The following is a 25783-nucleotide window of genomic DNA, read 5'->3' as shown; positions in this document are numbered from 1 at the left end:
GTGTGTTTATGTGTTTGTGTCTATGTGTATTTGAGTACAGAGCAAATGCAAAAAACATAAGCAACGTCGGAGCTAATCAATACTATGATCTTTAAAAATGTAGAACCGTGGGCAGGATTCTTAGTTTCAGGTGATTATACACTGCTTAAAACATAGTAATGGATATTATATTCCATCGCTGCCAATAAATCCCCCTAAATCTTACACACTCATCCTTTTACATTTTTTAAAAGAATGTCTTGCTTGTGTATGCCTCAATTAAAAATGTGCATAAAATCAGGTGGATAGAAATGCACTTGTCTGATTATACTGTCCGGTTAGTAGAAGATAAACCACACCTAACTGATCAGTAGCCATGGAATAAAATAGTATATCATTTAAAATTTCTATTATCCGGTTGGTGACATGTATGATTGCAATTTTTTTATTTTCGTGATAGATTTCTGACAACAAAGCTTACAAATGCAATTTTGTTGGATAGATGACATGCACATTCTAGATTCCCTGACCTGTATACCAGCTTTGAATTTGCTCAGCTTACAGATGCAGCATAATAATTGACAGATGTTTTAAAAAGTCTGACAAATGTGATTCCAAATACACTCGTAGATGTGTTTATCATGGCAAGTTCTTTTTTTTGGTTTGTATCCGTGTGTGGAAGCATTAGTGCATCAACAACATCTACCTCTTCTTCTTTTTCCTCTTCTCAGTGGTTTGTCACTTGCCGTGTATAAATGGTGGGAAGTGCAGCACCAGGGACAAGTGTCAGTGCCCTCCCAACTTCACAGGAAAGTTCTGCCAGATGCGTGTTCAGAATGGACACCAGCAGACGTCAGGCAGCTACGGCCAAACTCAGGTCCACTCCACACATACACTGCCTCTGACCTACAGCCACGGACAGAATCCCGGTGAGTTAAAGGCACAACTGTGATGCTAGTAGGACAATTAAAAGGCGAAACAGTTGGGTTTGGGATCTAAATGGAAAATGTGGGTGGAAAAAGTGGACGAGTAAGCCTTTCCTTTTGTTTATCAGTGAACTTCCTGAAAAGGCTGAATTGAAGGATGTAAAAAGCACAACTCACAAATCTGAAATTCCTCAGCTCTGTAGAGTTGCAAGCAGTAAATGTAGAGTGAAGGTTATTCGTAGTAAATGGCCTAAAACATAATCTGGCGTGGTCTTTTAAATAAAATAAACAAAAAAGAACTGCTCCATACAGTCACAAAAGGTGGCGACCGTGGCTCAGTGGTAGAGCAGGGTAGTCTTTCAATCAGAGGATCGGGGGTTCGATCTCTTGCTCCGCTAGTCCTTGACAATGTGTCCTTGGGCAAGAGACGTAACCCCGAATTGCTCATGTAAACTGTTACGACTGTGAATGAATGGGTATGAATAATTAGTTAGTCCTGATGGGCAGGTGGCATGTTGTATGGTATGCCATCAGTGTATGAATTGGTCAATGACGACATGTAGTGTTGAAGCGCTTCAAGTGGTCGGAAGACTAGAAAAGCTCTATACAAGTACAGTCCATTTACTATCACCATTTTACTAAAAGACAGACACATTCTCAATGAATCTTAATGTCTAATTTTAAAGTAGCAACTCATATGACCCTTTTCAGTAAAAATATGTATGAGAGCATTACACCCAGTCACTGTGTTTCCCCACATGCATTAGTAAAAAAAAAGAAATAGCTATAAAATACATGCAAAAGGCCCACACTTTTTTTTAACTTAGTTTTGGTGTTAAAGGGGCACTCCAGTCATTAAGTATTACGCTTCCATAAAGTTGGCCGGATGATGAGGTCAAGTTTGAGAGACATTTTCTGAATTACCACAGTTCAGTAAACTCTCTACCCGAGAAAAGCATCATGCAACGCATGCATAGATAAACACCCAAAACGACAATATGGCTCTGTTTTATGTCATCACCTAAATATTTTTGGGTTTGGACTTCCAGCTGGACTAGAGCCTTATATAAAATTATATATTTTTTGGTTATTTTGTTTTAAAATTGTACAATTTAAAATTATTTTTTATTTTAAAAATTGTATTTACTATTTTGTCACATTTTACAGTGACAGTCAGTAAAGTAACAACAGATTTAAGGGTTTTTTAATCACTTTATATTTCTTAATGTAAAACACAAATTTTGGAAATTGCATTTAGAATACTACAGCAGACTTAGAAGGAATATTATACAGTTCATAAATGTATTTTGACCCATCGCCTAATAAATAAATGAATTGTCTTACTATTCGCCTGGGCATCAGCAATTGCAGATGTGCAAAATTGAATAAGATATCCTGATTTTTCACGCTATATGGGTTTAATTCCAGAATGCTGGATACCACATTTCCCATAATGCAACTCAGAAGAGTCAGATCCTCCCTTCAGGATAAACACTAACAGCTTTCCATTGCTTACCCGCCAGTTTGTAAAACAGGTTTTCTGCAATAACTTTGTAATCTCAAAGCATTTTCTTTCGGTTCAAGCAGAGGGAAGTCGCAACACACCTGAATCACGATAATGGAGGAAGCTATTTTACTGCAATGATGTGTACACGCCATCAGCCTTGACAAAGCTCCCTAATCACTGATGCTAAGAAGAATAATCTTTATGTGTACTGCATTGTTCATGTTGTCCCATGTTCCTCCAGTGTTCAGCCCTAGCATTGTCAACATCCACATAAAACATCCTCCAGAGGCCTCCGTCCAGGTCCACCAGGTTTCCCAGCTGGATAACTACAACAACAACGGGCACCAGCTGAAAGGTTCCCAGTCAGGTTCCTCTTCATCCACCAGTTACACCTATCACCACACAGAGAGCAGCCAGAAGATCCAGCACCACGGCTACAACTTAGTTTATCCCAGCCAGCATGGCTACCAGGTCCCCCAGTACCAACCCGTCGCCTCCAAGAACACTCTGGGTCGTTGCTTCCAGGAGACAGCAGGGAGTCAGGTACTCTGTAAGAATTGTCTACTGCATGTTAGCTCAATAGACGGCTGAGCAGGCTGCTAGGAGCCAAGGAAGCTAACACAGCTAACAGTGCAAACAGTGAAAACAAAAGCAAGAGTGCTGGCATAGCTAACCAGAGAGGGCAGAGGGTGGGTGCTACTCTTCCATAACCACTCTGTCGGTTGGTACAGTATTATCAGCTGTAACCTCGGTATGAGTGCAGTGCAGAGCAGCCACTGTGAGCGAGCCAGGGCACGCTCACATGCACAAACATTCAATGAAAGCACTATCAAATTACGGTGAAACTTGGATAACAACCTATCCAAGTAGAATAGAAAATCCAATAAGCTATTCTTACTTGCTTACTATGATTTAATGTTGCCAAGAAACAGTTCACCTTTTTTCTCCTCATATTGGGGTCCTACACTCACATTGTTAGTGATGTCAATACTGTCCCTGCTCAGATTCATACGTGTCCACATGAAACCTCAGCTGCACATTAACAACAGCTCATGGGTGTTCGATTTTAGCCATGCAAGTGACATGGCAGTGTCTATTGGTAAGTCCACTTGATGGATATCATAGGTTCCTAGAAGATGGATCCTACTGACTTTGTTGATCCCTCGATCAGTTATTTTGATGTTGTACGCTGTACAACATCCTCGTGGCAAATTTGTGATATTGGTCCATACACTTAAATTGAAACTGAATTGAAAAATGTACTTTTCTCATGTCAAATTATGCAATACTTTTTTATGTTTATGACCAAATACCTGCACACCGAGACCTGTTTAGCCTAGATCAGTGCAAAACCACAAAGAATAGATGAGTCTAGTAGAATTGACAAATATGTTGTGCCACAGCTAAAACAAAGCACCCACCCTTGATATCAAGTCCTGGAGATAAGGGATGTAAAATTAAGGGCAGATTTATTGTCTCAGTGGAAAAATTCACAATGTCAAGTTTAAGTGACGGTCATAAATGGTTAGAAACTCCATCACCAGGTCACATTTTACAGAGTAGCTCTTGGCTAAACATGCAGATAAGAACATGCTCACAGTCCCTTATCTTTATGGTAAGAGCTACTCTGTAAAATGTGATGATCAAATCTGATTGACCTGGGGATCACACATACAGAGGAAAAAGATTGTGCAAAAACATCATTTTTATTCTGATAAAAGTAAAAATGACTCTTTCCTCACACCGTGTACATTTGTATGTTTCAGTGTGGGAAGGCTCTGCCAGGTCTAACTAAGCAGGAGCAGTGCTGTGGGACCATTGGGACATCCTGGGGTTTCCACAAATGCCAGAAGTGTCCAAAGAAACCATGTAAGTACAGATGTTTTTCTCAGATTTGGGTCCTTTTTGTCATTTTGGACACCTAATTAACACATTTCTCCTTAATACCCCAAACTGTAATGGTTGTATTTAGGACCCAAGAGCAGTACGACAGACACGAGGACTAGTTGGTATGATTTAATATTCAGGATAGAATAAACAGAAGGAAACCGGGAAGGTAGAAGAGTCTGGGGCAGGCAAGGTTGGTAATAGGGGATCAGTCCAAAGGTGAATGCGGGGAAAGTCTAGCATAGAGCAGAGAACAATCTGTCAGTGAGTGTGTGTGAGACAGGAGCTTAAATACTGAGTGAGTGGTTACAGAGCAGATGCAGCTGTGTGGGCAGGTGAGTGTGGTTGAGCTGATGAGAGGGAGTGGCTGAGAGGTGAGTGTGAGGCAGGATGAGAGGGAGTGGCTGAGAGGTGAGTGTGGTTGAGCTGATGAGAGGGAGTGGCTGGCAGGTGAACTGAGTGAGCTAATTAGGTGAGTGAGGCAGAGTGACTGACAGGGGAGTATGTAACAGAAACTGTGACACAAAACATTCTCTACAGCTTGATATCAAATACTTTTAAAAACCTTTGCTATCAGGGAGAAAAAAGGAAGAAACCTCTGGGAGAACGACAGAGGAGGGATCCTTCTCCCAGGATGGACAGAATGCAATAGATGTCATGTGTACAGAATGAACAGCATAACAGAGATACAACACATTCAATGTATATGACATAAATGATTCATAGAATAAGAGTAGTAAGCAGAATAACGAAGGAAAAAATGAAGACTACTTATAATAACAGCAGCAATGACTATAGTAGAATTAAAATAATGATATAGGGAGTAGTAGTAGTAATGTGACTAATAATAATAGTGGTAGTCTGCAGGGCCACAGTCCAGGTACCACAACGATTCATGGAAACCTGCGAGGCGAGAAACACCATAGGAGGAACATTTCAGCCTTATTAGTCCCATATTTCAGTGGGAGTCATTACAAAGCCCGAGATTTGTCCTTCCCTCTGTTCTCCTCAGGAATGGCATGGGCATGAGTTTTTATTTTTTTCACTTTTCAGTGAAGTGTGAAACAGTCCATTGTGCCATGGAGACACTGGTAGCTGGTAAAAAGATTGGCTTTATCGCTCAAACAAATATGGCCTTGTTGTTTCCCACTGAGCAAAATATCAATCTGCTTGCAGGTATTTGGGTACCACCTCCCCACTGGTGCCTTTGTCCAGCATTACAGCAGGGCCCAGTCTCTAACATGCAGCCAAGAGTTGCAAGAGTTCAGAGACTGGGTTACTCCTCAGTCTCTGGTCTGTTCTGAGTTGCTGGCTATCTGAGTAGCTTGCAGCTCTCTAGCCTCCCGCTACCTTCAATGATTCTCCTCACTGTCTCAAGATTACTCTTATTTTTTCATCACTACCACCCACCTCTCCATCTGCTTCTTCATTAGTCAGGTGACTATTCTTCAGTTCAATTGCAGTTTTTTTTTAATAGGAGAGCAAGAGTAATAGTAACTATATTCATGCATTAACTTCTGTGTTTTTCAGAAAATGCAGATGACAAATGATTCAGAAGTAATGCTGTGTAGTTGATTGAGAAAGCATTGCTACTCATGCTTAAGAACAATATTGAAATTCAGCAAAGGTTACGTAAATTACTTTGTTAGAATACCATTGACTTCATCATATTTGCAAAAATAACACCACAAAAACCTCAACATTCTATGAATAATATAGCATGCATAGGGATTTGGCCAAATAGATCAGTTATTACAGGTTGGACTTAATTGTTTGTTTTTCATAACTGTGTGAACAGCACAAATTACATAAAATCTGATCTTTTCAGTTCTGATTTACGCAACTTTCATATGTGGTCCTACACCAGATACAGGTCTGTTTTTATTGCTATGAAACCTCAGTCTGAACATTCATAATGAAATCAGTACGACTTTTACGTCACTTCTGCACTGTGAAGCCATTCACAGCATGATCCCATCAATCCTGGCTCCCACTCTGCATCCATACACAGAAGTAGCAGCCATTGCTCCACAAAAGGTCGATTTTAAACATTTGTCTCTCTTTCTCTTCATCCTCATCCTGTTGTCACATGACATTTTACTCTGTATTGACTGCTTTAGTGTTGGGATCTGAATAACAACTCAAAACATAAATAAACTAGTATGCAACAAATATAAGCCCATAGATATAAGGTATTTTGGAAATAAAAAATGTTTTTATGCGAACATACTTCTAGAGGCAACTCATGTAAAACTCACAATGATTTTTTTACATTATTAGTATGTTCCAGAACACTACAGTATGTGTGACATATATATGTAGAATACTCCCAGAAATATAAAATTTGAGCTGCTTTGTGGCTCAGTTTTTACAACAGCTTTGAACTTATCAGAAAAGTTCACTCTGACTTGGTATTTGACGAAAGAACCTGTCACTCTGCAAAATAAATGTCCCACACTATAGAATGTGGATGATAGAGTTAGGAAGAAATCATGTTTACAGCGATTACAAACATTTTTGTAACGTATTTGCATATTACTGTTTAACCATTCATCAAATGTCTGAATGCAATGACTAAAATATTGCTCCTTTCTCTTTCTCTCATTCCCCTCACAGCTATTCCTCTGATAGATTGTCCTCAGGGTTACAAGCGAATAAACAGCACCCATTGCCAAGGTAAGAGCTCTAGCTTTTCTTGAATCTAGTGAAGTGTCCCTTTCAGAACGGGCCGATTGCTTCCCTTCCGGCAACCACTCATCGCTTGTTGGCGCCACTTTAAAGGACTGTGGTACATGGTCTGTTAGTAAAGACTGATTGATTATATCTAGGAAAGAGGTGCTAAATGAAGCATTGCGTTAGTTCATGCAGGACACAGAAGTCATACGTCCCCAGCTGTAACGAGCTGACAGCCAGCTGATTGAATCATCACTTCTAATCGGCCACACACCAATCACAGCTCACTCTCACCTAAAGCCAGTCCATTTAATATGACTCCCTTCTCACTGATCCTTGCAACACCTATACTGTTACCACATAGGTCCTTGCTAGGAAGCTTTGCCTCCTCCAGCCACCTTGGACTCTACAGGGAGATTTGTAATTGAGGGGCGTCTGCCATGAGCAGCAGCAAGATAACCCCCCCCGTGGAGTCCAGACACTGGTGGTGGTGGTGGCTGATCAGGCTGATAGAGTGATGAGTTGATGGAGCTGATGAATCTGCAAAATTGGGTGGAGATGAGGAGGTGGAGGGGCGCGTAGCAGCAGCATGAACGTACTGACGGTAGAGAGACAGTCATATTTAAAGAGACAGCAGCAAGATGATAGGCTAACGATGTAAATGTGTCGCTGTGCTATTGGATAGAGGAGACCAGCTGATCTAAACAGCTGATATCATGATTGACAGCCCCAAACAATGACAGCGAGGAAATCATGAGTGAGCATATGTGAGGAGAGAATGGCAGATGTATGAAAAATAAACTACAAGACGAAGCACACAAGAGTATTGTCTTCCTGACTGAACTTAGGCTAGAGCTTCATTAGGGTAGCTAACATTACAGGAACTGGACAACTCGTTAAGAACTCTGGGATTAAGCAAGAGGTTGGCTAAAACAGGGACAGAGCTATTAGTGCTTTAGCAGAACTAGCGAAGGTCAGAACCCATAGCAAATGTGCAGAGCTCTGAAACAGCCTTTCAGATGAACCGCCGTTGAGATGAACAGAAATCCCAGGGTTACCATTTAAGGAGGTTGCTTCAGGCACTTTCAAGCAAATCATTGCTGCAAATACAGAAGTAGTAATACAGAAGTATTAATTCAATTTATTTTGTATAGCCAAAATCACAAATTTGCCTCAGAGGGCTTTACAATCTGTACCCTCGCATTAAAATGCAAAGACATTGCACTACACTGCTGGAAACCTGAAACCTGGAAACTAAATTGTAAAACTGGAAGAATTGGTTACTGGACTGCATTACCTAAAGATGCTAATATCTGAATACATTGCTAGAAAATCTTAAAGCTAAACTACAATACTGACAAAAGCTGGAAGTTGAAATTAATTAACTGAAGAGGCTGAAAGAAGAAATGGTTTGTACTTTAAAAGGCATAGAAGGTAGAAATAAGTTGAATACAATCTGAAAGTTAAGAAGGATTGGGAGAAGAAATAATTTGTAAAAATAAAATGTACAGTACACATTTTTTTATTGAAGACTTTGAAATTGCATTTGAGACACTAAACTCGTGTTCACAATATGTATTGAGAAAATAAACCAAGTTGCCCACTGATGGACATTAGAGAGAAAGCAAATTTAAGGCAATTTTACCATTGGCTTCACTTTTTAGAACCAGAGGTTGATTCCTGGTCCAGACTGAAATAACTTAACAACAATTTAATTGATTGTCATGAAATGTAGTTCAGACATTAATTGTGCTTCTGACTTTGGTGATCCTCTCACTTCTCCTTTTGTGCCATCATAGGGTTGCATGCGGTTTTGAATGAAATGTCTCTATAACCAATTGGATGGATTGCAATGGCATTTGGTACATCATGTCCTTCTTAGGATGACTAGGAATAACTTTGGGATTCGTCTAACGCCATCATCAGGTCCAAATTTTAATTTTTTCAATACCAGTGCCTAGGCCAGGTGCTGAGGTCTCTAAAATTCAACATATTCCACCTCTTAGCATTTACAGCTTTTCCAAGATGGAGGATGAGCAGTGTCATTATAAATTTCAGCTTTTTTAGCGTTTTGTAGACTGAGATGAGACCAGATCACAAAAAGTGTACCATTAAACAGTTGAATCATAGCTTATGACCTCTTTTAGAACATATGGATTTAACTACCTCTAGTCTCACAGCTGCTCATATTAGGTGACAACCAATTAAAACCACCTGTGACAGTGACACATGTTTCTGTTGGATCTCTGCTTTCTGTTGTCAAATGTTGTTTATCATCATTGACAAAGCAATCTTACACAAGGTGCACTCACTTGCTTGTTCCTTGTCACACTGTCTTCATCAACAGATGAAGTTTGATTTGTCATCTTTGCGTAAAGTGAAGATATTAAAATGTCCTTGTTTTAGTATTTCTTGTCCATGTTAACTTTAAATTAGCTATGTATAAGGTTTATGTTCCTTCCTGCGTCATTATGTGCGGAGAATCCGGTTGAGATTGTGCTTGAGACCTGCCTAGCCTACGCCTAAGAGGGTAAAGATGACAAAACAAGCTGTCAACTTTCCTCAAAACTAATTTTCTCATATGGGACCATGAACAATTAAATACAATGCTGTAACCTATGTTGACATGTAAAATTAAAAATCTGGCTTTTTTCGAAAGAAAGTCTGTCTATTGATCTCCTCCGCTGCGCTTCAGTACCAAGGACAGCGGCACACCGACACACTACACACAACAACCAGCCTTATACATCTGTAAGAAAATCATAATAGTTCATGTTGATGCATAATGAATAATGATAGAAGCCAGTCCTTATCTAATGCCCTTTGTGGGAGGAAGCCAGAAAACCCAGAGGGAACCCACTCGGTTTGGGGGAGAACATGCAAACTCCACACAGAGGGACCGTCCAGCCTGGGATCGAACCCGGGCCTCTTGCTGTTGTGCGACATTGCTAGCCACTACACCAAGCAGCATAGCAGATTATATTAATCCAAATGATTAGATATGTATCTGACACATTAAAATAGTAACTGTAGCAGTAGCATATATGTCTAGATTGGCCTTAATAATTATCCTCTGAATCTACAAAGGATTCACAGAACAAGGTTGGTCAAGGTGCACAAATGAAGCTGTTAATAACAGAAAATGATCATAAAAGTTATACCTGCATATGAATCAGGAAAATATGCATTTTGGGATACTTGAGCAAGATTTATTTTGTTTATTGAAAGAAGTGAACGTTTCTCATTCCTATCCAATGTTACGAAATCGTTAAAGAAATCCCTGGATTGACTGTGTTTTTGTATTTTTTGTTGATTCACAGATTTAGATGAGTGCCAGCTACAGGGAGTGTGTTCTAATGGAAACTGTCTGAACATCGTGGGCAGCTACAGGTGCATGTGTAAATCCGGCTATGTCCCTGACCCAACACTCACCTCTTGCATATGTAAGTCCTACAATACAACATTTATTTTTCTCATCACTTTCTCAATCCATTAACATCCAAACCTAGAGCCTCAAACAGTTCAGTGTCAGACTGAGCCCAAATCTTATAATAACAAAATAAATGAATCCTTTACATTTGCATGCCGGTCTTCGATGTGCAGATTTTCTCATACAAAAGCTTCCACCATGAGTTTGATATTTACCATCACTTATTGACATGGGAAATAAGTTTTCTGTCTGCCACCTGCTCCAAAGTACAAGCATAGCAAGGGCTGCAAGGAATGCTGCTAAAGCTGAAATACATTTCTGATAATATGCATTTAAAAACAGTGCATGGATGAAAGCATGGTGTTCATTGTATAATCAGACTCCTCCTCAAGCATGTACTGCAACGCAGATCACGATGCCAAACCCAGCGTACCTCAAGGCTCTAATATGATGAGGGGAGAGAGTAAGATAAAATAGATCATCAGGGGAACGGAGAGAAGAAGTCATAAAAGCAACTGCTCATGCTCAAGTGCCAAAGTGATCAATCTTGACCATGATTGAGTAGTGTTAGTTAGCAGTGTTAGTCATCAGTTATCCTTAATATAAATGCTTTGAGTATGTGTTCCCCTGGTTGGGGGATGGGTTCTGTGTCCTCTTTTATCACATGGCCAATGAAAGGCTAGTGTCTATTCATTGTGATAAGTGATTTAATTGTCCTTTTCTGTTCATTTTAAGCCACAATTTGTAGTCAAAAATGGCCAGTTTGTGGCAAAAGTTTGGGGTTTTGTCCTTGTGGGAAACACAACCCATGTTTCCATCCAAGCAGCGATCGATAAAGAGTTTATATCACAAATAGGAAATGGAAAGGCGTTTATCTAATAAATAACAATATAGCAAATTTCCCTGACAGATCAGCTGTTTGATTACATTGCACAGAACTTCTAATCTGGGTTCAATCATACAGATACCAAGCAGACAAGGACTGTCTGTAAATGCACCGTGTTTGTTCCTGACAATGGGACCTTGTGCTCAGGTTTATTTGCCTCAACCCAGCGGATGGAAATGCACGTTATTTGCATGCTATTTGTTGAGATAATTCTAACATTTACTTAGTATGTCCTTGATTCTGGAATCTTAAAGATTAAAGTATGCAAAATGATTGAACTCGGCTCAAATAATTGTGATAATTATGTAATAGTTATAACATGACTACTTGTGACTTTTGCTCATCATGATGATCCGTTTTTCAACTGTCCACTTAGTATAAGCCTTGCTGAGCTGGACTCTCAGTACCCCTGTGAAAGGCTAGTTACTGAATCTCTCTAATTTGAAGTTTCTTTATTATTATATTCCTTTATTGATCCCCATGGGGGAAATCAGCAGCTCCTACACATGACACAGACAATAAATACACATCAACTACACAGTAAATTGCAGCAGCTCAACTACACAGACACAGACAATAAATACACATACTATACAACTACACAGACAATAAATACACATACTATACAACTACACAGACAATAAATACACATACTATACAACTACACAGACAATAAATACACATACTATAACAACTACACAGACAATAAATACACATACTATACAACTACACAGACAATAAATACACATACTATACAACTACACAGACAATAAATACACATACTATACAACTACACAGACAATAAATACACATACTATACAACTACACAGACAATACAACTACTATACAACTACACAGACAATAAATACACATACTATACAACTACACAGACAATAAATACACATACTATACAACTACACAGACAATAAATACACATACTATACAACTACACAGACAATAAATACATACATACAACTATAAATACAATACTATACAACAGACAATAAATACACATACTATACAACTACACATAAATACACATATATACAACTACACAGACAATAAATACACATACTATACAACTACACAGACACAGACAATAAATACACATACTATACAACAAAATAAAGATAGAACAGGAATAAAAATAAATATATAAACTCTTACTTTCAGATATTAGCTTTACAAAACTGGTTTACATTAAAAACTACTGCCAAACCTTTAGGATACTTTTGCTCTGAAGCACTGCAAGTCATTTGTCAAAGAATTGGCAGAACACTTTGCTTAACTACGTGAAAATATAAAAATGTGCTTTTTGCCATAGCTTGAGTGAGATGTAGATAGATCAGATCTACAGGCAAAAGGCTCTTACTGAGTTTTGCGTCAACCAGCAAGCACAACTCCAACAAATCAACAAGGTATACAACACCTCTTACCTTGCCGTGTTGTCCAGTGGAACAGCATGTTGAGGCCGCTCAACTTGAATGGTCTCAGTTGATCATGGCTCAGTTGGACGTGAGCATCCTTCCAGTGCACAGCATTGAGACCAAAGAGCTGACTTTTTGTTTCATCAAACCACAGAAACATTGTCCTCATGTTGTCACAGTCCTTTAAGTGCTGTTTGGCAGACTCCAGGTCGGCTGTCATCTGCTTTTTACTCTGAAGTGGCTCCATTTTTCTCACTCTGCCATAAAGGCCAGACTGGCAGAGTGCTGCAGGGATAGTTTTCCTTCTGGCAGATGGTCTTATTTCTGCTCGTGATTTCTCGGGTACCAGTTCGACCAAGGCCCTCCTTTTTAGCCAGATGGCGTACTGTTAGGCAGAGTCTTGTGGGTTTCAGACTTCTTACATTTATCCATTAGGGCTCTTGGGAGCTTTATATGTTTTCATATGTTTCCCTAGGACTCTGCCTTAACATTTGACATGACAACTGTGAGACAACATATAGATATTGTATGTATGTGGATATATGCCACTTTTAATTACAGTGGACTGTGGTCTTGTACAGTGGCACATCAAGCATGATCGAAGGAAAGAATTTAGCTTTATTTCTGATAGTGACTTGAAGTCTCAGTCTCATCTTAATACATTTTTAGACTTTAGACTTAATTATACCCAAAGGGAAATTCATCTCCACAGCACTGTACATGTGAGACAACAATACATACAATAGCACACAATGTAAACAGGACAACATTAAACACTCAGGTCCATCAGCAGGGCGCATGTTGGAATCCAGTCCCTTCCATTTTTCCCAGTCGCTCTAATTACAACGAGAATGTGTCGTAATATTTTCACAAGACGGTCCTTTCTAGCTATAGCTCAAAATCACTGTGTTGTCATAGTGAGGTTGCCAGGTTTGAAACTGTGCCACCACACCCACCAAAACCTGTGCTCAATGATTTTATCTGACAGCCGGCATTACAATTGGAGATGCTTCAAAGAAGTACAGGGCGGATGTATGAACTGAATCATGGTAATATTCAAGCTCAAAACTTCCTCAAAAACCACAAGGAATGTTAAAGTTGTTTGTTCGGCTGCTAAATTGGCTGCGCCAACTGTCACAGCAGTTATTAACTCCGTCAGGCATAATGCTGAGAGAAGATTATGTGTTTGGTCGTGTGTATGCTAATGTTTGTCTGTCTGTCCACAGCTAATTTGGCATACTGCTGGACCCATTAGTCTAATGTTTTTTTGTGCTCATTTATGACTGTATTTAAAGGACCTCTTATAGTTGCAGTGATTCACACTTTTGAATAATACATTTGATTGATTTTTTTCAATAAAATAATCCTCAATACCCAAGAAGTTCCTCTGTCTTGCTTCCCATCTGAGGCGCAAGCCTGTACCGAAACGGTGCAGACAGCTGCATAAATCACAATGAGATGAACAGGTTGCGTGAGATGGCCAATGATTAACACGTATACGATTAGATGTTAGACAATTGATTTGTGTTCATTCAATTGCTCATTAGAGCAGTGGACATTACAGAGATACCTGGTGTGGATCTGCACTCTTCTGAGTAATCACACCATACAACTCGAAAAAAAAAAAAAACTGAGCCAAACTCTCCTGCATGCCTTCAATCTTAGCCAGCGCTTGACTTTGATAGTGCATGAAGTATTAGCATGAGAGGGATCTTTTCCTACAACATGCCTTTTCTTTGAAGGTGTATTTTGACATGTATTTTTCTCTATGCACCGGTGTTGTTTTATATATATATATATATATATATATATATATATATATATATATATACCTTTGTGTTTGTGGTAAAAGTTTGTTTAGATGAGAAGGGAAGGTTGCTTTGGTGAAGGGGACCTCTTTATTTCTCCACTCTCTGTTCTCTCTTTCCCCTATGTATGTGTCTCCTACACTCTGGTGCACTACTCGCCCCTCCTACACTCCACTTTAGCCAGCACGCCTGCCATCCAAGAGGAGAAGGGGGCTTGCTTCCGTTTGGTCAGCTCAGGGAGGCAATGTTTGCACCCAGTTTCTACCCAGCTGAGCAAACAGCTCTGCTGCTGCAGTGTGGGTAAAGCCTGGGGCCCTCGTTGTGACAAATGCCCCCCTCAAGGAACAGGTAAGGTCAAGTCAGACAGTTGTCCTGTCATAATGAGAACTAACTAAACTAAACCAAACTTAACTAAGCTAAACTTAACTAAACTAAACTACACTTAACTGATTTAACTATGCCTCTTTATATATGAGGGCCTAGCATGAATATTGATTCCCTGACGTTTCCTAACAAAAAGATTGACTTGAACTAAATATTGCACAGATACCCATGGTTCCAAAATGATGTATCCTAATGACCTTGATGATCCCCTGACTTAATCTAAAGACACCAATAAATGGAAATGTGTAGTATTGAAGAAAATATTTTGACAGATATTGAAAGGTAATTTAAATTTGTTACAGCTACTAATGCTCCCCTATGGTTGAATTGTAATCAAATGGTTTACCCTTTGACTTTTCATCTCACCAACAACAGGGCCAAAGTTGTAATTTGTATAATACTTTGGTTTATGACTAAATATCTGCACAACTAATGGCATTCCCATCAGCCTAAGCTGTACTTTTATTTAATGTTCCTTACTGTATCACATAGTCAGATATGTATTGAACGACTATCTGATGTTTTAATATCGTACATTCTCCATCAAACAAGCCTTTCTTCCAAAAGAAACCATTCTGTTTCCAGCATTATTTATTCCATACATTTTTTCTGCTTATCCGGGTCCAGTTGCAGTTGCAGCAGGCCAGTTGTCTTTCTGCCAGGCAAAATTTTCTGATGTTTTCCAACGGAGGCATCCTGATCATACTGATCACTTACTCAGCCTCCTCTTCACCAAAACGGTCCAGTGCAGCATCACTGCTGATAACACACCAACCTACCTGTCCATCTCACAATCAGGAAGCAATCCCCCTTTTTGTGGCAGAGAACCATGGCCTCAGACTGCTGACTCTCATCCCGACAGCTTCACACTCATGCCAACCGCCCCTGTTCTTGCTGAAGGTTTGATGAAGCCTATTAAACCACATCATCCGCAAAGAGCAGAGACTCAGTACTGAGGTCCCCAAACTGGCCACTCTGTTCCCCCCAGCTGCGACTTGAGATCCTGTCCATGAATACCTCAAACAGAATTGGTGGCAAGGGATACTGAAAACATGTTTGATTGTGTGCAGAGAATTTGAACAGAGCTCACTTAAGTTTTTCAAAGACCGGAGTGCTCTTAACTACGGCCCTGGTACCATGGGGGACACAGTCCTAAGCCTTCTTCAAGTCCACTACGCACATGTAGACTGGTAAAGCAAACTCCCATGATACCCATAGTAGCTCTGCAAGGGTGACAAGGTGGTCTACTCTTCCACAGTCTGGACGGAATTCACATTGCTCCTCCTGGATCTGAGGTCTAAAAATTTGTTAGAAGCCAACCAGAAGTTATTTTCCATAACCTCCCAAAACAAACACCAGTGAGTTTTAAGGTTGCCACCGTTGACATTGCGACCAAAACTCCTTCCAGTCGCCTCAGAGGTTTTGAACATGGTCCACTCGATTTCTTCGTCCAAAAGGTCCCCCCCAGGCACACAAAAATCTCTCCGATCAGTGGGAGCAGGTCTGTTGGAAGCTTATTATTAATCATTATTATTGAATTTCATATATTGTGCAATATAATAAGAAATTGCAAAAAAATGGTTCCACCTTGGCCCTTTTTGGTCGCTCCAAGCATCTGTACCTCAACAGCATGAATAGACAAGCATCTATATCATAGTGCTGGGGTTTAAGCAGGCAAACGGCAACAGTCCAAAAGCGTACAAGAAAGGACAAGGATGAATACAGCATGGCCAGAGCAAGACTGAAAGCTGGTGTCAAGGAGGAAAAGAGGATTTTCAGGATAGACTGGAGAGAGACCTCAACACCAACAACACTAAATATATGTGGCAGGCGATCCAAAATGTCAAAGGCTATATAAGTAGGAGCACCCCATCATGTGTGAGGCCCCGCCAGATTAGTTGGGCACCTTTAATTCTCCCTTTGATCTCCCCAACAAAGAGTCAGCTGTCAAGTCTGCCCCGTCTCCAGAGGACAGGCTACTGTCAGCATCCACAGAGAATGTGAGGAAAACCCTGATGAGAGTTAAGATAAGATAAGATAATCCTTTATTAGTCCCGCAGCGGGGAAATTTGCAATATATGTAAAGCTGCTGGGCACAGTGTTTTATTCGCTGCTAGAGAGGGACAAGTTGGGATGGCTACCACGGGCTGTGGATGACAGCTTGGCCATCACCTCGTGTTCCACCACCTCCACCGTATCCAATGGACACCCCAGGTGTTGATGTGCAGTGTTTGAGAGATGCCGAGTGTTGTGGAAAAGGGGTGGAGCCACCAGAAGTTGAAAAAAGTCCTCAGGAGTAATCCACAGGGGGTGCAGACGATTCAGCGGCAGGGAGGTCTGGGTGGGGGGAGGGTGGGTGGCTGATCAAATCTGTTAAAGAATGAGTTCTGGTGACATCCGTGGTTTGGTACTAAGAACATGTGCCAATCAGCCATCTGATGTCATAATGACATTTTAAACACATCACTGTCACACCTGCTTCAAGACAACCATCATCCCCTTACCTAAAATGGCTGCAGTGTAAAGTCTAAATAAGAGCTATCTGCTGCTCAGTTAAACCAAGGAGCTGTTTTTTTTAAGGAGGTGAAAATGAAGTGAAAAGTTTTAAGTCCCTGGAAATCAGAATCACAAACAACCTGACATGATCATCATGCAGCTCCACAAAAAAGCTCATAAACTGCTTTATTTTTTTAAGGAAACTTAATAAGGCAAAATTCCCTTTTCAAGTTCTTGTTAACTTTATCAGAGGAGCAATACAAAACATCCTGACTGGAAACATTACACACTGGCATGAGATTCGCATGGTCCAAGAGAGGAGGACTCTACAGCGGGTGGTAAAACCTCCTAGAATATCATTGGTACCAATTGAATTGAATTAAATTACATTTATTTGTAAAGCCCATGATCACAAATTTGCTTCAAAGGGCTATACAATCCTTACAGCATACGACATTCTGACCTTGGACAGAGGATGTAGACTCTTAATGGGAAAAAGAACATTTGTTCAAAAGTGCAATAGATGTCGTGTACAGAATGAACAACATAATAGAATTACAACATAGTCGATCCATTTGAAATAAATGATACATATGAGCGTAGTAAAACCAGGAGTAGCACAAATAATAGCAGAATAATAATAGAAAAATTAGGACCAATGATAATAACAGCAGGAGATGATATAATCAAATAATAAGGATAATAAAAGCTGTCTTTGTAACACTAAAAGTAATCGTAATAGTAATACAAATGTGACTAATAATTATAATAAAGCTAGTAGCAGAGTGTGTCAAGCAGGGCCACAATCCATAGAAACCTGCGAGGAGAGAAATCACAAAGACTCCGGGGAAGAAGGGAAGTTAGTCATGTGCATTGACCGGACATGAATGCCTACAGTTGGAGAGAGAGAAGACCACAGTGTATCCTAGGAAGTCCCCCAGCAGTTTAGGCCTAAAGTAGTATATCTAGGGTCTGGTCTAATGCAAGCCTGAGCCAGCCCTAACTATAAGCTTAATCAAAGAGGATAGTCTTAAGCCTAGACTTAAATGTGGTGAGGGTGTCTGCCCAGAAGACTCAAACTTGAAGCTGATTCCCCAGGAGAGGAGCCTGCTAGCTGAAAGATCTAGTTATTGTCTATATATATAGGAACCACAAGTAACCCTGGGGTGATAGGGTATAATACACTCCTTAAGATATGCTGGTGTCTGACTATTTAGAGCTTTGTAGGTGAGGAGAAGGATTTTAAATTTGAATCTGGATTTTACAGGAGAATCTAATAAAGAAATATTATGATCTCTAATCTCAGTTTTGTCAGTACAGGCTTGAGCATTCTGTATCACCTGGAGAGTCTTCGGAGACTTATTACAGGAGCCTAATATTGGGGTGATCTAGTTTAGATGTATCAAATGCATGAACACATTTTTCTGCATTGTTCTGAGAAAAGATGTGCCTGATATCTGCAAGGTTCGAGTGAAAAAAGGCTGTCCTTGTAGTTTGTTTTATGTGGGAGTTAAAGGATATATCCTGATAAAAGTTAACTATATCATTAGATAATTAATATCGGAGCAGTTCAGTGCCAAGTACAATCATTTTAGTTTTGTATAAGTTTAACATCAATAAGTTGCAGGTCATCCAGGTGTATATGTCCTTAAAGCATGCTTGGAGTGTAGCTGGTTAGTTTCGTCTGGCTTGATCAATAGATTTAATTGAGTATTATCTACATATCAATGAAACTTTATTTGAGTGTTTTCTGACAATATTGCCTAAAGGAAGCACATGTAGGGTAAATAGAATTGGTTCAAGCACAGAACTTTGTGGATCCCGTGACTAACTTTGGAGTGCATGGAGGATTTATCGTTTACATATACAAACTGGTATTGATCTAATAAATAGGACTTAAACCAGTTTAGTGCAGTTCCTTTAATGCCAAATAAATGTTACAGTCTCAACAACAAGACAAGTTACAGAGCATCAATAATATCGGTGACAAGAGGTGTCTTTAAAGAGCCCAAAGGATTTAAAAGAACCTACTAACCCCAGGCACAACCTGTTCACCCTGCTGCTGTCTGGCAAAAGATACTGAAGTATACGGTGCTGTAATACCAGATTTCATCTTTTTTTGGAAAAAAAATGGAACTGCTTTGTTGGCGGTTGAGAGACTCCCTTGAATCACTGTCAGCTCGGCAGCTACATGACGGGAACCACTCAATGCCACTATCAGAATTGAACTCTCTCCCCTCTGCATTTAGTATGTTTATAGCTTAGCTATTCCCAAAATGTATTTTTTAGGTCGATTCAACTGACTCATACCACAGTTTGACCTCTCTAGCTAACTGTAGCATTATCTAGTGAATTACACAGCTGCTAATGCTAACTAGCTAACAGGACTTAACAGTTGGGGTGACCCCAGCAGATGCAGAAGGACATATTGTGTGGGAATTGTATTCTTCTTCTTATCTTTGCCTACACCTCTTGTGACTGACAACCGACAAGCACACAAACAAGCAACGAGTGACAGTTTCGCTTTCATGAATTAGGCTTCCCTCCCAAGTCTGGTTCCTGGAGGGCCCCTTTTTCCTGATAGTGTCTGAGATTCACTCTTAGTGTGGCCCCTCTCCTGGGACCACTTTGCCACAGTAGGTCCTCCCAACAGTTATTGCTCCTGACAACACAGCTCACAACAGACAGACAAGCACACAACTACAACTTATGAAAATGGCTGAAACGTATATGTTTAGACAAGGGAAGAGATGGAGTAACAACGTAGCAATGATCTGACAGAGCTGTGAGGGGGTGTGGGAGGGTCAGTGGCCGCGGGTCCCACAGCAGTAGTAGACAGGGTTGTGGTGGTGGTGTGTATCAGGGTTCCGTTGCATTTTGTCATTTTTGAAGGGTCAGTACTCTAGCTAGAACAGGGTGTTAAGATGCTGTGCAATAGAGACATACCCACAAATGCAACACTGTAAAAGCCATTCACTGCCTATTCTTAAAATATATTTTATATACAGAAAGCTCATAACTGTTTGCAGAATGCTACTTTTTCGGACAATTGTGACGGAGGGCTAGAATGAGGGCTAGAAGTTGTTATTGAGGAAATTGCCCAAAATGAATGAATGAATGACCCCTTCAAGAAAGCGAATACTTGAACACAGCATGGAAAAATTGGGAAAGAAGTTCCTGCGGTGTGTGACTGGGTATGAATGTAAGTAAGTCCTGATGGGCAAGTGGCAACTTGCATGGTAGCCCCTGTAATCAGTGTATGAATGGATGGGAAAGGGTGAATGACATATAGTGTTGAAGCACTTTGAGTGGTCGGGAGACTAGAAAAGCGCTTGTACAGTCCATTTACCATTTAAAGCAGCTACAGGCACATCATTTAAATATGAGTTATTATTAGTCTCAAAACTAGTGCCCCACTGAGAGGTAAATTGACCAATATAATTAGTCAATACAAGCTTATCACAGATGTGTCTGCATTTGTACCTGTCAGACGATAAGTGCCCAGACAATGCTGTACAGAAATGATGGCAAAGATGTTAAGTTACCCACAGACCACTGACCCATTTCAACTGTAGATTCTCATGCATCATATTAAGTTGTAGCTAGGAGAAGAAGGCTTAAATACTGAAATTAAAGTTTTTCCTTCAAATAAAGCTTAAATCCTTTTTTATTGCTAAACTCATAGAAATAGAGGTTTCTATTGGACGTTGAAAACGGAGAAACATCATCAGCATATAGGTTGAACTATGGTAGGTCTTATTCACTTTACATCCCCATGATGTCTCAGGGAGAGGTTGTTGAACAATGCAGTACATCAACGGGGTTAATGGGCAGACCTGCCGAATGTTCAGTGGGAATCCTTTTAGATAAACAACTAACTTGAATGCTAACTTGATCAGCCAGATTTATCTTTAACACTGAATGTCTCCAGGTATTTTAGGCTTATCAACTGTGATTCAGCTTTAGTTTAAGGGAGAATGCTCGGCTTGGAAAGACTCTGATTCCTGCCTTTTCCAAAAACTGGGCTATTGGAAACTTTCAGAACAATGATACTTCAATAAAAGATGCGCACTGCAATGTGATTAGTTATTTTTCGATTGTCTCTCCATGTGAATGTATTCCTTTTTTCTAATTTTGTAGATCTCATTATCACATGGGAGTAGTGTTATTGAAAAAAAAAAATAAGATGGAGAAATTTACTTTAGAATTATAGTGGTGTATGAGTAGGGAGGTAGAAAAGATACCACAGTGTAGTAATGTCTGCTGCTTTGAACAAGTTTAGAGATCAATTTAAAATGTAGAGTGCACTCAAGGTGCAGACAAGACTGGTTTCATATTTGTCTGTTTATCAGGAATGTTTGGTAGAATTCGTATTGCTATTGAGATAAGCTGCAAAACACAATCTGAACATTGTTCATGTCAAGTTTTATGTATCTCCCTTAAACCAGAAGCCACTAAATTAGAATTATTCTAGTACCCAACTTTTGGAGTTTAATACGAACTTAAATTACTAGTTACTAGTTAAAATCAGCATTATCAGAATCCTTGCAGCATGCAGCTGTAAAGACTTTAATCTCAGAGATCATAAAGTAATTAACATTCAGATCAACAACACTGACGTGTTAACTATTGAAAGTAATAATTTTTTACACTTCATGTTTTCACTTGTATGATAGCACTTGTGTTTTTTATTATTTAGTTAGGTTCAAGGAGATCTGTCCAGGTGGAATGGGCTACACTGTTCTACCAAATCCGCCTGTCAATAAGCCAGTCATCAACCAGGAGCCCATTCACCCGCTTCCCCCCCAACCCTTGCCAACACCAGAGAGACCAGTGGAGGCCTTTGGGAAGCCAGAAGAGACTATACCAGGTGAGTCCCTACCATGTAACATTACCAGTGCATGTTCAGTTGATTAAGTTTAAGTTTATATGTGTGGCACACATTTCAAAATCTAGATTAGCACAAGCTAAATTTGGGTTTCTTGTTGTGTAATGTTTGTAATACAGGTTTGTAGCGTTGTTTATGACTACGTTAAAATAAAAATATTGCTTACGTAAAAATTGCGGGGCACCACTCCTTAATAGGAGAAAATAATAAAAATATGATCAATAATTTGGTAACAAATTATCCAGTCTCAATATCTCAGGCGTAAATCCTGATTTCAGTGACCTCATAGTTCCAACCTTTTGAATCAATATGACAGACAACGACTTGGCGATATATGGGTCATTTATTAAAAAGGTAATTAAATGAATGTACGACAGGATTATTAATTAAAGTACAAAACATGAATGAATGGATTTCAAATAATTAGGCAATATTATATCAAATAGTGAAGAAAAGTTGAGGTCTCCTCTTTCTCCTATCTCTGCTCTATCTGGTCAATCTATGTCATTATTCAGAGCTTCTATATCTCCTACACCAACTCTGGATCACAGTACGGTTGAAATGTTCCTACTTTGTGCCGAGGGGTCCAGATGCCTTTTGCGGGTCTCTGCCGTTGCTTCAGCGGTCCTGGTGGTATCAGCTCTGCCGTCGGACTCTCCGGTCCGTCGGAGGTGAAGAGGGTGAAGTGGACCGGTGGCTCTCCGGTGTCTCTCCGCTGTCTCCGGGGTTCTCCCTCAGTCGGCAGGCAAAAGTCTCTGAATTCTTTGGGTCTTGCTTCAAGACGGGTGTTGGATCCGGTCCGGTGTTTGGAGAGGGATATAGCTCTGAAAGTTCGATAACTGAGGCTACTCGTTGATATTCTCCAACTAATCTCGTTTTGGCCTAAACGATAATAATTCAAGTTGATGTCTCACGAGATCAACAGATGTTCATTAAAAATAAGGCTTTCTTAAAAGAATGACTCAAAGATGCTCAAAGGAGTTTGAGGAGGAAAAATACTGGCAAAACTGCTGTTCTAAAATAAAATAAAATTAAAGCTGCAAGCAGCGATGATCGGGCCCTCGCACCGCGTGCGCGTCGGGGTGCCGGCGGGACGCGGGGTCAACAGGCGGCGAAATGCCTGCGACAATCGGACACCGCGTCCAATAGTTAGATGTATTTTTCTTGTGTGGAGTGCGTGACGCTCCAAATTATGTTAAGCAAAAATTCCAACACTACCTGTATCTACGATAAAGCAAAAGTGGACGTAGAAAACGCATTTCATATTTCCATAACAACTGTAGACCACGATTTAAATGTCAAGTAAATCTGATGCTGTTTGTCAGATGAGATGAGATAAGATATTCCTTTTTTCCTCCTGTCCATCAGGGATGATAGCTTAACCATCATCCTCCTGTCTCCCACCACTTCCACTGTATCTAGTGTATGCCACAGGACTGAGCTGGCCTTCTTAACCAGTTTGTTAAGTCTCTTCCTGTCGACTGTCGCGATGCTGGTGCTCCAGCAGACCACTCCATAGAAGATGGCTGATGCCACCACAGAGTCTAAAAAGGTCCTCAGGAGTGCTCCCTGCACTCCAAAAAACCTCAATCTCCTCTGCAGATAGAGTCTGCTCTGACCCTTTTTGTAAATTGCATTTGTGTAGGAGAATGCGTCGCCACGATAACGGCTTTCCGCGAAACAACATTATTTTGTTAACTTTTAATCAGTAAGGTCATTAGATTGTACTGACCAAATTTGAATTGGATCTGAAGTTCAATAGGAGGTGATCATTGAAGTTCAGTGCCTGGAAATGGCAAAAAATCTAAATGGCTGACTTCCGGATGAGGCAGAGGATCCCCAAATCCAGGTGTGAGAAACTTGTTGCATCATTCCCAAGAAGACTCATGGCTGTACTAGCTCAAAAGGGTGCTTCTACTCAATACTGAGCAAAGGGTCTGAATACTTATGACTTATTTTCTTTTTTAATAAATTTGCAAAAATTTCTACATTTCTGTTTTTTTCTGTCAAGATGGGTTGCTGAGTGTACATTAATGCGAAAAAAAATGAACTTTTTCGATTTTAGCAAATGGCTGCAATGAAACAAAGGGTGAAAAATTTAAAGGGGTCTGAATACTTTCCGTACCCACTGTAACTCTGTTTTCCACTCCACAACTACGCGAGAAAGACGCATTATGATGAAATCAAATGGGAAATTCTTTGGTTGGGGTTATTGAATGTTTCACAGACTTATGCAGTATTATACAAGAATACAAGGAATAATTGCAGAGATAGGTAGTGTGGTTCCTAAATGTATTGCTTTGACCTCTGTTAGCTTTTTGGTTTAGTTCCTGGCTGTTGTTTACACATACAAACGAAAGGCATGCTTGAGTTCATCCCTTCATGTTTGCTTTTCCAGATGTCGCGTTATCAGCTAGAAAAGAGAGGGGGAGGTGAGGAAGAAGGTTATTCATTGGTTCGTATTTCCCGGGCTGACTTGAGATCTTCCTCTCAGCCTGTGGAGTGTCAGCATTGATGCCTTTACGGCTGAAGAGAGGGGGAGAAGAATGCTTCGGGTTGTTAGTCACTTCAGGCCTTTCCAATCTCGCTACAGGTTCATGAAATTAACAAATAATAACATTGTTGCAGCTTCAAAATTATGGCATCCAAGTGTCTCCATTTCTGAGACACTTGTTCTATAGTCAGGGTTGTGATTGCAACAGAGTGAGACAAGCAGCCCAAACATATTTTTACGCAGTAACTTCTTCCAGCTTCTCCTGGATAACCCCAATCATTTCCTGTCCAGCAGGGGAATTTAGTCCCTTCATTGTGCACCAAGATCACCCAACAAGTCTGTCATAACCGAGGCATTTATAAAGGAAGGTTCCCAGGATGCAGACCAGTTGACCGCACCGCATCTAGAGATGCCTGTCAATGAAAAGGATCTGTGGCTCAAAAGCACGCCTTAATTATTAAACTCCCCCTTATTATCAGGTTGTCAACCCATGACATATTCTTTCTAATTATTTAAGATAGGCCCTTATATTGTTTTTAGGGACCACACTGCAAAAGCTGTGTCCTTGGGTCTAGACTTTTGGTATTATCTTTAGAACTTTTTTGTTTTATCTATCTCAAACTTAAATATCCTTTGAGGCCAAATAATTATAAAATAATAATTATAATAAAATCTTTGAGCTAGTTCCCTCGAGACAGAAGAAGTTTCGGCAGACCCGGATGTCTTAAGCAGTAACATTTGTTGTTTCTCGATCGAGGAGAACAGGGAAGCACCACGTGTGAATCACAGCGGACTGCTACCCAATTCTGAAGATGGTGTCCTTGAGCACAGTATTTAACCCTCCCCAGACCAGCTAAGTTCCTCTATATCCAAATAGGGTTAGTTCTACATCAGCCTGGCAGGTGTGAGGATTCTATTGGATATAAGATCTAAACAAGGAAATACGTCTACCGTTGATGTGCTAGCAACAACATAGCCTCTGTACAGTCTCTCTTATC

General features: G+C 40.1%; 1 protein-coding gene across 4 annotated transcripts in view; it reads left to right on the top strand.

Annotated features, from left to right (window-relative positions):
- Positions 1-25783, top strand: part of ltbp1 (latent transforming growth factor beta binding protein 1) — a 112890-nt gene that overhangs the window by 51131 nt on the left and 35976 nt on the right. For 3 of the 4 annotated variants that reach the window (XM_054599686.1, XM_054599685.1, XM_054599684.1), the window contains exons 6-12: positions 711-908; positions 2654-2955; positions 4179-4281; positions 6916-6975; positions 10293-10415; positions 14704-14871; positions 22103-22273. In XM_054599686.1, coding sequence (XP_054455661.1) covers positions 711-908; positions 2654-2955; positions 4179-4281; positions 6916-6975; positions 10293-10415; positions 14704-14871; positions 22103-22273 — 1125 coding nt within the window. The remainder of the gene's footprint in view (positions 1-710; positions 909-2653; positions 2956-4178; positions 4282-6915; positions 6976-10292; positions 10416-14703; positions 14872-22102; positions 22274-25783) is intronic. The other variant, XM_054599687.1, reaches the window with a different exon arrangement.

This window comes from Anoplopoma fimbria, chromosome 6 (genome assembly GCF_027596085.1).
Source record: "Anoplopoma fimbria isolate UVic2021 breed Golden Eagle Sablefish chromosome 6, Afim_UVic_2022, whole genome shotgun sequence".
NCBI lineage: Eukaryota > Metazoa > Chordata > Actinopteri > Perciformes > Anoplopomatidae > Anoplopoma > Anoplopoma fimbria.
Note: the sequence above shows the minus strand (reverse complement) of the source record. Positions and strands in the feature narration are given on the sequence as shown.